Source organism: Blennius ocellaris (assembly GCF_963422515.1).
Source record: "Blennius ocellaris genome assembly, chromosome: 1".
NCBI lineage: Eukaryota > Metazoa > Chordata > Actinopteri > Blenniiformes > Blenniidae > Blennius > Blennius ocellaris.
In genome coordinates this window covers 1,954,841-1,968,370 of record NC_137650.1, presented here as the reverse complement: position 1 = coordinate 1,968,370, position 13,530 = coordinate 1,954,841, and the positions used below count along the sequence as shown (strand labels likewise).

Sequence of the window (13,530 nt, the reverse complement as noted above, 5' to 3'; positions counted from 1 at the left end):
CCTCTTCCTCCTGTGAGCCCACCACCCACAGAGTCTACTGTAGGGGTAGCGTGCAGTGTGGATTGGGTGGCAGTCGGTGGCAGGGGCTTCGACGACCCGATCCCCGGACACAGAATCTGTTTTTTGGGACATGGAACGTGACCTCGCTGGGGGGGAAGGAGCCTGAGCTTGTGCTGGAGGTTGAGAGATACCATCTAGATATAGTCGGGCTCACCTCCACTCACAGCTTGGACTCTGGAACCCAGCACCTTGACAGGGGCTGGACACTCCACTTTTCTGGAGTTGCCCGTGGTGTGAGGCGGTGGGCTGGCATGGGCTTGCTTATTGCCCCACAGCTCAGCCGCCATGTGTTGGAGTTCACCTTCGGGTAGGGGACAGGTCTCTGACTGTTGTCTCGGCCTATGGACCAAACAGCAGTTCAGAGTACCCAACCTTCTTGAAGTCCCGGGGAGGGGTGCTGGATAGTGCTCCAACTGGGGACTCCATTGTTCTACTGGGGGAGTTCAACACCCACGTGGGCAATGACAGTGAGACTTGGAAGAGGGCGATTGGAATGGCCTCCCCAATCTGAACCCGAGCGGTGTTCTGTTATTGGACTTCTGTGCCAGTCACAGTTTGTCCATAACGAACACCATGTTTTAGCATACAGGTGTCCATAAGTGGACGTGGAACCAGGACACCCTAGGCCGGAGGTCAATGATAGACTTTGTGGTCATGTCATCTGATCTCCGGCCACGTGTCTTGGACACTCGGGTAAAGAGAGGGGCAGAGCTGTCAACTGATCACCACCTGGTGGTGAGTTGGATGCTCTGGACCGGGAGGAGGCCGGATAGACTCGACAGACCCAAACGTGTTATGAAGGTCTGTTTGGAACGCCTGGCCGAGCCCTCCGTCCCACCTTTGGGAGCGCTTCTCACGGATCCCGAGGGAGGCTGGAGACATTGAGTCCGAGTGGACCATGTTCTCCACTTCCATTGTCGAAGCTGCTGCTCGGAGCTGTGGCCGCAGGGTCTCTAGGGTATGTCGTGGCGGCAACCCCGGAACCTGGTGGTGCAAACCGGAAGTAAGGGATGCCGTCAAGCTGAAGGAGTCCTATCGGGCGTTGTTAGCGTATAGAACTCCCAAAGCAGCTGACAGGTACCGGCAGGCCAAGCGAGCTGCAGCCCGGGCTGTGGTGGAGGGAAAAACTCAGGGCTGGGGAGGAGTTCGGGGAGGCCATGGAGGAGGACTATCGGTCGGCCCCGAGGAAATTCTGGCAAACCGTCCGGCAACTTACAGTGGAGGTGGGGAGCTGTTGACCACAGCTGGGGATGTCGTTGGGCGGTGGAAGGAATACTATGAGGACGTCCTCAATCCCACCATCACGTCTTCCATTGAGGAAGCAGAGGCTGGGTTCTCAGAGGTGGACTCGTCCATTTCCCAAGCTGAAGTCACTGAGGTAGTTCTGAAGCTCCTCGCTGGCAAGGCACCGGGAGTGGATGAGATTCGCCCAGAGTTCTTTAAGTCTCTGGATGTGCAGGGACTGTCGTAGTCTCTGTAACATTGTGTGGCAGGCACAGACAGTACGTCTGGACTGGCAGACTGGGGTGGTGGTTCCCTCTTTTCAAGAAGGGGGACCGGAGGGTGTGTTCCAACTACAGAGGGATCACACTCCTCAGCCTCCCCGGGAAAGTCTATTCCAGGGTACTGGAGAGGAGGGTCCGGCCGTTAGTCGAACCTCGGATCCAAAAGGAACAATGCGGTTTTCGTCTTGGTTGTGGAACACTGGACCAGCTCTATACCCTCCACCAGGTGCTTGAGGGTTCGTAGGAGTTCGCCCAACCAGTCCACATGTGTTTTGTGGATCTGGAGAAGGTGTCCCTTGGGACGTCATGTGGGGGGTGCTCCGGGAGTATGGAGTCCGGGACCCTTTGTTTATCAAATCAAACTTCAAATCTAATCAAACTTTTTTTATAGAGCACCATTCATGCAGAAAAACATGCAACTCAAAGTGCTTCACATAACAATATAAAAAAATAGAAATAAAATAGAAACACGCACACACTCACACCAAACTACTGTTTGAGGCTTTTCGGTCCCTGTACGCCTGGAGCAGGAGTTTGGTTTGCATTCGGACCTGATCCCAGTGCACGTTGGCCTCCGGCAGGGGTGTCCTTTGTCACCGGTTCTGTTCATTACCTACATGGACAGAACTTCTAGGCACAGCCGGGGGCCGGAGGGGGTACGGTTTGGGAACCACAGGATCTCATCTCTGCTTTTTGCAGATGATGTGGTTCTGTTGGCTCCATCGAACCTGGACCTTCAGCGTGCACTGACACGGTTCGCAGCCGAGTGTGAAGCAGCTGGGATGAGGATCAGCACCTCTAAATCCGAGGACATGGTTCTCAACCGGAAAAAGGTGTCTTGCCCCCTCCAGGTCGGTGGACTGCCCTTGTCACAGGTGGAGGAGTTCAAGTATCTTGGGGTCTTGTTCACGAGTGGAGAGAGGATGGAGCATTAGATCAACAGACGGATCGGTGCAGCATCTGCAGTTATGCGGACGTTGTATCGGTCCGTCGTGGTGAAGAAGGAGCTGAGCCAAAAAGCGAAGCTCTGGATTTACCGGTCGATCTTCGTTCCTACCCTCACCTGTTCCTACCCTCACCTGTTACTCCCCTCACCTATGGTCATGAACTATGGGTCATGACCGAAAGAACCAGATCCCGGATACAAGCGGCTGAAATGAGCTTCCTCCGTAGGGTGGCTGGGCGTACCCTTAGAGATAGGGTGAGGAGCTCAGTCACCCTTAGAGATAGGGGGAGGAGCTCAGTCACCCTGAGAGATAGGGTGAGGAGCTCAGTCACCCTTAGAGATAGGGGGAGGAGCTCAGTCACCCTCAGAGATAGGGGGAGGAGCTCAGTCACCCTCAGAGATAGGGGGAGGAGCTCAGTCACCCTTAGAGATAAGGGGAGGAGCTCAGTCACCCTTAGAGATAGGGTGAGGAGCTCAGTCACCCTCAGAGATAGGGGGAGGAGCTCAGTCACCCTTAGAGATAGGGTGAGGAGCTCAGTCACCCTTAGAGATAGGGTGAGGAGCTCAGTCACCCTTAGAGATAGGGGGAGGAGCTCAGTCACCCTTAGAGATAGGGGGAGGAGCTCAGTCACTCTTAGAGATAGGGGGAGGAGCTCAGTCACCCTTAGAGATAGGGGGAGGAGCTCAGTCACCAGGGAGGAGCTCGGAGTAGAGCCGCTGCTCCTCCACATCGAGAGGAGCCAGCTGAAGTGGCTCGGGCACCTGATTCGGATGCCGCCCGGAAGCTTCCCCAGGGAGGTGTTCCGGGTATGTCTCTCTGGTAGGAGGCCTCGGGGCAGACCCAGGACACACTGGAGGGACTATGTCTCTCTATGGCCTGGGAACGCCTTGGGGTGCCACCGGAGGAGCTGGAGGAAGAGTCTGGGGTGAGGGAAGTCTGGGCAACTCTGCTCGGACTGCTGCCTCTGTGACGCGGCCCCGGATAAGCAGCAGGAAATGGATGGATGGACTCAGGAAGTCAGTGGAGGTATCAGGTGTTGAGCAGAAAGCACCAACTGGCTGATTGTAAAGAGTCCGGGGAGGTCATAAATATTAACGCCCTCATTCTGCTCACTCGCTTTGTCAAACTTTCTGTGTTTCACAATCACACACACACACACACACACACACACACACACACACACACACACACACACACACACACACACACACACACACACACACACACACACACACACACACACACACACACACACACACACACACACACACACACACACACACACACACACACACACGAGCACGCAGAGTGTTGTACCCTGGCAGGTCTTGCCATCGTCCATCAGCCGGTATCCTGTGTGACAGGTGCACTGGACCAGCCCTCGGACCATCTGACACTTCTGGGAGCAGCCTCCGTTATTCTGGTTACAGTTGCCCTCGCTGGAGCGTGGCCCTGCACGGAAAAAAACCCAACAAAAACATCACAGGAGCGTCAACACAGCGCTTTGATTCAGTGAAAACACAAACACGTAAAAAATCATCTCAGGTTGATTAACATGTCTGGTTTTTCTGAGAGTATTTGTTTGGATTTTCATGCCCCTAAAAGCTAAATCCTGTTTAGCTGTTTTCAGTGGCTTTATAGTTACAATACATTTTTTTTCTTTTATTATCATTTTAAATGAACATGTTAAAATACAGGTGCTTAAAACACAGTTAATAGTAAAAAATAAATATATGAATGAATGAATAAATTAATTAATTGAAACATTTTTTAAATAATGAATACAACTAAAAGATAAGAAATTGTCAAAGGCAGAAATTAAAAGAGCTTTAAGAAAAATTATAAAATGAGCAACTTATACACCTACAAATATAAAAAAAATAAGTAGTAATTAACCATGTAGATTTAAAAAATTCAGCACACATTTGAAGTTACAAGTATAGAAAAATGTATTGTTATGCCCACTTTATGACATTCACTTAAAATGTAGAATTAGTTTTTGCTAGAAGTATTTTCAAAAGATATTAAATTTCATATCATAAATATGGTGAATTAATCTGTGTTGCAAGTACAGTAAAACATGTGATGCACAGACGCCATAAACTCCAAAGGCAAGTGTCCCCTGAAGACAGGTGTCCTCCCTTCGGAGGGACGGGTCACAAGGACAAATTCTATATCTATATCCAAGATGTTTGCAAAATAATGATTAAATACAATTTAATGTACTTCAGGGACCACATACAGTCCAGCTTCATCCTGATTGGACCAGACTGGTAGAGTATTGGAGGATGAATGAATCGTGTGTCCCAGGCTCGATTCGGAGTCCCTCCACACATCACTCTCCTCTCGGTGGGAAAACCAAATCTCAAAGATCTCAAAACTAATCTCCTGACACCAGCACAATGTTGAGGTGTGTTAACAGTGAAACATGGGTCCATGCACAGTGACGTGTTGCCCAGTACAGGGTGTAGCGCTTGCCGGGTCACTCCTGAAAGGTTCTACTGTATATTCATAAGTGAAGATGGATTGCCCCGTCTTGTAATACCACATTTGATCACAAGATGGTGCAATGAGTCCTTTTTCATTGAGTCTGTTATGAGTTCGACAAGACACTACAAATATGTCAACAATGTGGATGTAACGGCAAATAAGACAGTGATTTAAGTTCTCCACTAAAAAACTATGAGAGCAGCTCAACACTGTCACCCAATGGCCAACGAAAACATGACATCGACACCACAATGTGCTAGTTCAAGTTGTAATGCCACGGAAGCTTTTCAATTAAGAGTATTAACAACCAAATTAAACTGGTAACTTGGCAGATTACAACGTTTTTTCACATTCAGTGCACGTTTTAAAGTGTTTATTCGCATGCGGATACGTACGGCAGTCATGATGCGGGTGTTCATCGGTCCCATCTCCGCAGTCGTTGACCTCATTGCACACCTTCCTCTGGCCGATGCAACGCCCGTTCCCACACTGGAACTGATCGGGAGCACATGGCGGGCTGTCTGTGGGGAGGGGGGACGTTAGCAGAACAGCCATCAGGCCATATGAAGCCATATTGAAAAAAGAAGATAAAACAATGTGACTATAAACTACAGACCAGTCGCTCAAAACTGCACGAAAGCATTAAACATTGTTACTCATATAACTGTAAGAGGTCCATTTAGAAATATAGTACTAATGTTTATTATCCAAGTGTTTAATTTCCCATTTTCCATTTGAGTCTCATAAAACATTAGGCCACCATTAGAAGTAAGTGTTTCATTAGCACCTCATTTAGAGAATCTAACAGAGCAGGGGTCTAAAAACCTTCACAATCAAGCCAATTTGGTCCCATTCCATCAAATGAAATTACACTAACTATGGTTCTTTTTTACTCATTTTAAAAACTAATAGAAATGAGAAATCATATAGGTGTATATAAAAAAAGGTATTGAATGAACTTCGATAGTGGCCAGATTGGAAATGTTTTCGTCAAAGATAAAAAGGGAAAAAAGTGAATTCGTCAGTGGAGAAGGGCTCTCCTGAGCTGTTGTCATGACGACAGTTGAAGCTTGAGATATTTTTAGCTTCAGTAAAAGGAGATACTAAGACACCATCTCACCAGTTTTCTCACAACCCTCTTCATCGCTGCGGTCGGAGCAGTCATCCTCGCCGTCACATCTCCATGACAACCGGACGCAGCGTCCTGTGCCGCAGCGGAATTGGTCAGCCGTACACATGGACGTGGCTGCAGCCGCCATGCAAACGCACACAGACACCACCTCAGACACCATGTGACGAGTCAAGACAGTGACGCATCTGTTTAGTGAGCAGCAGCCACTCACTGCAGTTCTTCTCGTCCGACTGGTCGTCGCAGTCGAACTCGCCATCACACCTCCACCCGGCGTTGATGCACATCCCGCTGCTGCACATGAACTCAACTGACCTGCAGGGCTGATGAGAAGCTACACACACACACACACACACACACACACACACACACACACACACACACACACACACACACACACACACACACACACACACACACACACACACACACACACACACACACACACACACACACACACACACACACACACACACACACACACACACACACACTTAAAACAATTTCCCTGACGTACCCCACCAGGGGGATTAATAAAGTTTGATCTAATGGAATCTAATCAAACAAAGAACCAGAGGTCAGGCAAAGAATTTCTGAGTGGTGTTAAAAAAAAAGAAATGTGATGTAATGTCCTTTTTAGTACTTCAGAAGAAAAATCTTTCTTTTAGTCTTTTAGTTGCATATAGACACATTAGCAACCAATAATGAATTCATAGATAATCACATAATAACAATGTCGTGAAAGAATCTTTATCAACCATAAATTAGAGTGCAGAATAGCATCGACTTTCCTCAATGACTTTGCCATCCATTAGAAGTATTGATAAACAAGAAATAACCAGCCAATAATGTAAAAAGCCTGAATTATTGAAAAAAATATTTTTTGGGCTGAAATATTTTATTATACCACTGGCAAGTATTGACATTATTGGCTTTGTTACATTTAAAAATAGCCAGAACTATTACGTTACTGGCAGCTTTTTGCTGCTCCAGACGCAGACATGAGGTTCTCATTGTGTCCGCTGGTAGCCAACACTTCTAAACAAAGCGGCACTTAGAAAAAATAGTATTCAGATACAATTGGGTGATATCCAGTTGCTTCTGGCATCAAAAACAGTACAAAGATCCAAGCAGAAGTTTTGGCATGAAGCAACAACACTACATATCTTCAGCCGTCGTCTGCTGTTACTTTCTGTGAATTGAAGGTTGTAGAAGATGGATGATTGGACGTGAGGCTCGGTTCAACCTGAACTGGCTACAAGAATTATTCTACAGGCAAACGGTACCATCGGAGGAAAACATAAACAAAACCAATGCAGTTACAAAGAGAGTGTTCCGGCTCCACACAGAATGGAACCAGGGTCCGGTTACACGCAGCATTTTAAGTGAAAACGTTTGCATTTTCATGAGGTTTTGAAAACGATGTCATGGAAATTGCAGTCAGCATGTTGGACCACTAGTGTCCGCTTTTGACATGAAAATGCAAACACTACGAATGGAGCCCTCAAAATCTTTGTGTATATTTTGCTAACTGACATCATCTTGGGAAACCTGCTGCAGGGGTTTCTGGGATATCTGCTCCAGCAAAAATATCAACATTTGGACGATTTAGGATCTTGCAAGGTCGAGTGTACAAACAGGATCTCGCTTCAGGAGTTCCAGATGTCAACAAACCCGGGTATCTTCTGCAAAATATAAATAATGGAAATTTGGGTTTGCCTGAGCGTAATGACACATTTCCTTAAGAAAGGTATCGACAACTTATTTGAGATGTATATCAACAACAAAAACGGGCTCCTAAATCTTTCATTTTTCATGTGGATTCTGGGAGAGGAATTTTGAGCTAATGGGTGCAATTCAGAGGAAGTCCTAACTAAATACCTGTGACAACCTCTGATAGTAACTTTGCATCTTTATTTCTAGGAAAAAGTCCAGTACCAGTGACATTTCCTTTGCCACAAACACTAATTGTCATGGTTTGTCGCCATCATTTGGGCTCTTGTAATGACGGTCCCTCACCGAGCGATCACCGCTGTCACACCTTTTAAATCTCTACGTGAGATCAGATGAAAGTGAAGCTCAAACTGGCAGCAGATGCTGACGGAGGCGGACGAGAAGATTAAAGCCGAATCAAACGGAGGCATCATAAATCCTCGCTGCATGCAAGCGTCTGCATGTTTATCCCCGACAGCAGGATTGACACTGCGACGGGAAAGGGATGGCGGGGGAAAAGAAACAAACTGGCGAGGGAATGCAGCGGGAGAACACGAAACAAAAACAAAGAAAATGTTGTAGAACTTCTTGGTGTAGGCCAATCAGCCGAGGGGGGGGGGGGAGTGATCAAAGCAGCAGGTGGCTTTCCCACCGAAAGGGGAGTGATGTGTGGAGGGACTCCAGATCAAGCGTGGGACAGCGACGCCCACACAATTCATTCACCCTCCTCTCTCTACCTCACTCACTTACAAATATGGCAACTATGTTCTTTCATCTACTCAACCTGAGAGCGGCATCGCTGCTCTGAGTCGTACCAAGGCATGTGACGTGTGAGTGCTTTTGGATGTGTGTGTGTGGAGGGAGGGGGGGGGGTGAGAGAGAGAGAGAGCGAGAGCGAGAGCGAGAGCGAGAGAGAGAGATATTCTATAACAAAGCGGCCTTCATCTGTCTGGAGAGTCGATGCCAAGGAATGCTGTCTGTGGATGGGCTGTCTTATACCCCTGAGGAATGTGTGTGTGTGTGTGTGTGTGTGTGTGTGTGTGTGTGTGTGTGTGTGTGTGTGTGTGTGTGTGTGTGTGTGTGTGTGTGTAAAGACTGACAGACAGCAGCGAATGACAGGTGAGGGGCAGTGTTAATGTTAAGCAATAGCATAACATGAAGTAATAGATTACTGTAACTTTTGCAAGTTATGTTCTTAGCACTACAATTAGTGTTAATAATGTTAATACTTTGTTTCACCTGTTGTCATTCGACAGAGCTGCTGTTTACTGGATGAGAAAATTCCCGATGAATTAACTCATGACAGCAACACGAAAGTTGAAGGACAAAACCTAGAATAATAACTGAATTATTGCCTCAATATAGTCTGTTCTTTGCCAATTATAATTAATAAAACTTTCCAACATTTTTTTATTTGAATATTTTGACTTCAACATCTTCACAACAGGGATTTGGACTTGATGGTGTGTATAGTCCCGGGGCTGTAAGGAATTGCCCATTTGTCTGGACTGAAGTGAGCATGAAGACCAGCCGGTATCTACACTACATGTGATGCATTTCCATGTCTAAATACACTTTAGTTCACAATTCTAAGAGCCATGTGGCGTCGCCTGCATGTTGGTACTTTATGTTTGGTTTCTGATTCTTGTTATTAGTTTACATTTCTTTCACATAGCAGTTGCATGTAAATTATGTAAGATTATCGCGGCCCACTTGTAAATCAGAAACTCCTTCATGACCCAGCAAATCCTTATATCCACAATCTGATGAAAAAATAGATGAATTTTCCATGAAACATTGGTTCTAAAAAGAGAATATTTTATTATGGACAAGGGCCAATGGAAATAAAATGTACGTTTTATTAAAAAAAAGTATATTATATAATGTATATTATACACTAGTGTTGTGTTTAAGTCTGTTTCTCACATGATGTGTATTTTTTAGGCCCAGTTTACACAAGGCTTCAAATGAAAAAGCACAATTTTCTTCTCAGAAAAATGTCATGTTCCGCCCCCATTTCCATGGAGGTGGAGTCGGAGTGTGTTTAAAAAGTTGTATTTTTCTTCATTTTCGAAAAGTTTCACCTTGAGAGCAGTTTTCAAAAAGTTTTCAGTGGCTCCGGGCATAATTGCTTCAACTTGACAACTCCCAAAGGCAGCGCAAGTTTTCAGTTTTCAGAAAGTCAGTTTGAGAAGAACTGCCCGAATATAGGTCAGATAAACTTTTAAAACTAAATATACATCTGTGAGTAATTCCTCACTCAATTCCAACATTTTATACTGAAAACATTTTGTGAAATAAATTACAAATAGTCTAGTTAAGACATGAAATCAACCACAAAAGAAATCCTGTAGGTAAAGATGAAAACATAGTGATGCTTCTCCAGTGACACCCCACAGTATTTCAACTGTGTCTTTTTTCTCTCCTTTTTAGTTACTTTTTTTTTTAGAAGCTTTGAATCTCTCTCTCTCTCTCTCTGTTATAACACTTCAGAAGCCAGTTTGCAATTAAAAAAACTGGATTGTGGGAGGAGATGAGAGAAAAATAACAGAGCAGCTAAGGCGCACAACATGACCTTTAAGATGATCAAACGCTGTTACAAAACCTTGAAGCTCTGCTTATCGCACTGCAGATAAACACATCAAAGAGGGAAACCAAAGAGAGCGAAAGAGAGGGAGAGGGACAGAGAGGGAGAGAGGCAGAGAGAGAGAGAGAGAGAGAGAGAGAGAGAGAGAGAGAGATGTGGTGGGCAGTCAGGACACAATGAATGGAGAAGACGAGGGCTGGGAGAAGGAGGGAGATTTGTCTCCGGCGCGAGCGGAGAGAAACATGATAGTCGTGTCAGGACGGGCGGAGTGTGTGTGCCAGACGCTGCCGTGGAGGAGATCTAACACACAGTTTCCCAGTTATGACAGTTGCCGTCGAGCAGCAGCTGTTCCTGAACTCAGCCTGCTGTCGACGGCACATCAAGGCATGAAATCCACACTAAACGTGGGGATGGCGTGTCCCACTCTGAAACTGATGTCTCTGTGAAGATGGACAAAGAACAATGAGATCTGCTTCCGAGAAAATAGCTCATATTCTGGAATTTAGGGGGCAAAATGTTTTACTGATTATTGAAGTTGTTGTGAAAAACTTACAACTAATTTTATGACTTTTCTGATCTTTTATTGCATCAATCCGGGGTTAAGAAAAGTCCCACTTGTCTCAGGCCTCGTTTACATGATGTCTCAGGGGGAAAATAACTTTTTGAAAACATTCAGACTTCATCTCGGTAGAAAGGGAGGAAAAAACTACTTTTCTGAAAAACTGCTATACATGACATGACGTTTTAACTGAAAACGTCATCGTGCAGCGGCTTTACACTACAAAGCCTGATTATTAGAACCTCCTTTGGTTCGTCCAGGTGAAGACCCTCTGCAAACAGGTCGCTGGCCCAGTTGTGGGTCACAACCCACCAACGCTTTAGTCAATTTGTTTCATAGAACTCTATCGAAATGTACGAAAACATGAGAAGTACATCAATGATGCAGGACCTCACATGAGTTTACACAGATATGATCATTAAGATCCGCCTTCAGAGTAAAAGTGAACAAAAAAGCCTGTTGAGTGGATTTAGTGTCACTTAACTCAGCTGACCGAGATGTTGAAGCGGCTGATTATCAACATTTACTCGTCCTGGTCAGATGAGCCTGGAATGACTGCAGCTCAAAGTTTAACCACGAAGCTTCGGGACGTGACGACTCGATGTCAAGACGAGAGGGAGGGATGGAGGGAGGGATGGAGGGAGGGAGGATAGACATGTGCAAGAGGGTCATTTAACTCTCATCTAACGGTATAACTGATCTCCCAGAGGAGCTTTGTCTTCAGCGAGAGCCTATAGAGTGTAGGCTTTATCGTGTGTGTGTGTGTGTGTGTGTGTGTGTGTGTGTGTGTGTGTGTGTGTGTGTGTGTGTGTGTGTGTGTGTGTGTGTGTGTGTGTGTGTGTGTGTGTGGCGCAGCGGCTGCACAGCATCAATGTGTTTTTATTTTTCCAACACTCCTTATCATTGTAGTTTGTTAATGATGTGAAGAGTCTGAGCATTATTTCTTTGTCTTCTCCAGTCAGTGATGAAGCATGAACCCTTTCAGTTTTCATGTTTTGTGCTTAGAGGCTGTTTAGACCAACAATCCAGACACGCATGTTGGGTTTAAATATAAAATGAAAATAAATACTCAGATCTTGGCTACAGGAAGCTGATTTAGAGCAAATGTTTCTGGACTGTACATTTATTAAAAATATTTCATAATATATTGGTGTCCCCTTTACTTTGCCACATCATTTAGGATTATTTTGGGTCAACATAGTGAAAGATGAACGACGTGAGACGATCGACCGAAAGATTGACCGTTTATACTCCATCTCCAAAAAAGATCATTTTAATGACAACTGGATTAAATGGGTCAAGATATGCAAACTCTATGCTGGGAACTCTGGGAACTCCTGATGTGGAAGCACAAAACTAATGGGTGAGCTGATTACAATATAGTGACATCATTGTGTTCTGGCAAAGCAGCAATAAGAGGACTGCTGGTCTCCAACCAGAGTGGAGCTCGTCTGGAAGTGTCGTGGTGCCAAAGTGAAGGACTTACAACAGTCCGACTCGTCTGACCAGTCGCCGCAGTCGTCGTCTCCGTCGCAGTGGTAGATGTCCAGGATGCAGCGGCCGTACGCACACTGGAACTCCTCCACACTGCAGGTGGCCGTCATCACATCTGAGGCTGCGCGCACACACACACACACACACACACACACACACACACACACACACACACACACACACACACACACACACACACACACACACACACACACACACACACACACACACACACTCGGATGTCCGCTGCTCTTTCAAGCTTCAGATGTAATGTGCTGAATGTGTCACGTGGAATCAGGAGGCGACGCGACTCGCTGCTTCGGACGATGGACACATTTAAAACGCTCAAACCCGACGAACTTGTTAAACACGACACCTCAGTTCAGGTGAGGCCATCTGATTTTAGTTCTGACTCGTTACGCTGCAGCAGCTCGGATTAGTTCAACACTCGGATATGATTAACAATAACTTTCACCAGTATTCTGACTCTTTTCCTTCGTCTCATTCATAGATGATCATTTTAGCTGTAATACACATGTAATAATTGAGTATTGCAGTTAAACTTGTTTAATTATCCAATGTGTACCTTTTTAAAAACAAAATACTTTTTGGTTTTTAGTCATTTTTCTCCACACCCATTGATCTAGAATCACTCTCAGAACTTTGGATGAAGGACAGCATGATATTTGTTTTAAAGTCTGGGGCATATTTTATTTTCTATAATATTCATATACCACATACTTCCCATATCAGAATCCTTAAACATGAGATGTGACATTAACTGTTCTTTGTGCTGAAACATGGTGATCACATGAGCTTTACTGTTAGAGTGGTGTGGGAGCTGTGCCTCATATCAACAGTTTGTTTGTGAAAAGTTGGTAACATACTGTACATACATACAAACCAATAAATACACTGCTCAAAAAAAACACTAAACTAAAGGGAACACCTCAACAACACGACGTAACTCCCAGTATATCACACTGGTGTGAACTGAACCTGTCCAGGTAGGAAGCAACACTCATTGTCAATCCATTTCACCTGTT

The 13,530-nt window shown here is 45.5% G+C and overlaps 1 protein-coding gene across 5 annotated transcripts in view; it reads right to left on the bottom strand.

Moving 5' to 3' along the window:
* The window catches only part of lrp4 (low density lipoprotein receptor-related protein 4), a 193,242-nt gene that overhangs the window by 54,007 nt on the left and 125,705 nt on the right, over positions 1 to 13,530 (bottom strand). For all 5 annotated transcript variants that reach the window (XM_080496823.1, XM_080496825.1, XM_080496824.1 and 2 more), the window contains exons 6-10: positions 12,477 to 12,605; positions 6,346 to 6,465; positions 6,123 to 6,248; positions 5,398 to 5,523; positions 3,830 to 3,964 (exon numbers count right to left, since the gene is read on the bottom strand). In XM_080496823.1, coding sequence (XP_080352949.1) covers positions 3,830 to 3,964; positions 5,398 to 5,523; positions 6,123 to 6,248; positions 6,346 to 6,465; positions 12,477 to 12,605 — 636 coding nt within the window. The remainder of the gene's footprint in view (positions 1 to 3,829; positions 3,965 to 5,397; positions 5,524 to 6,122; positions 6,249 to 6,345; positions 6,466 to 12,476; positions 12,606 to 13,530) is intronic.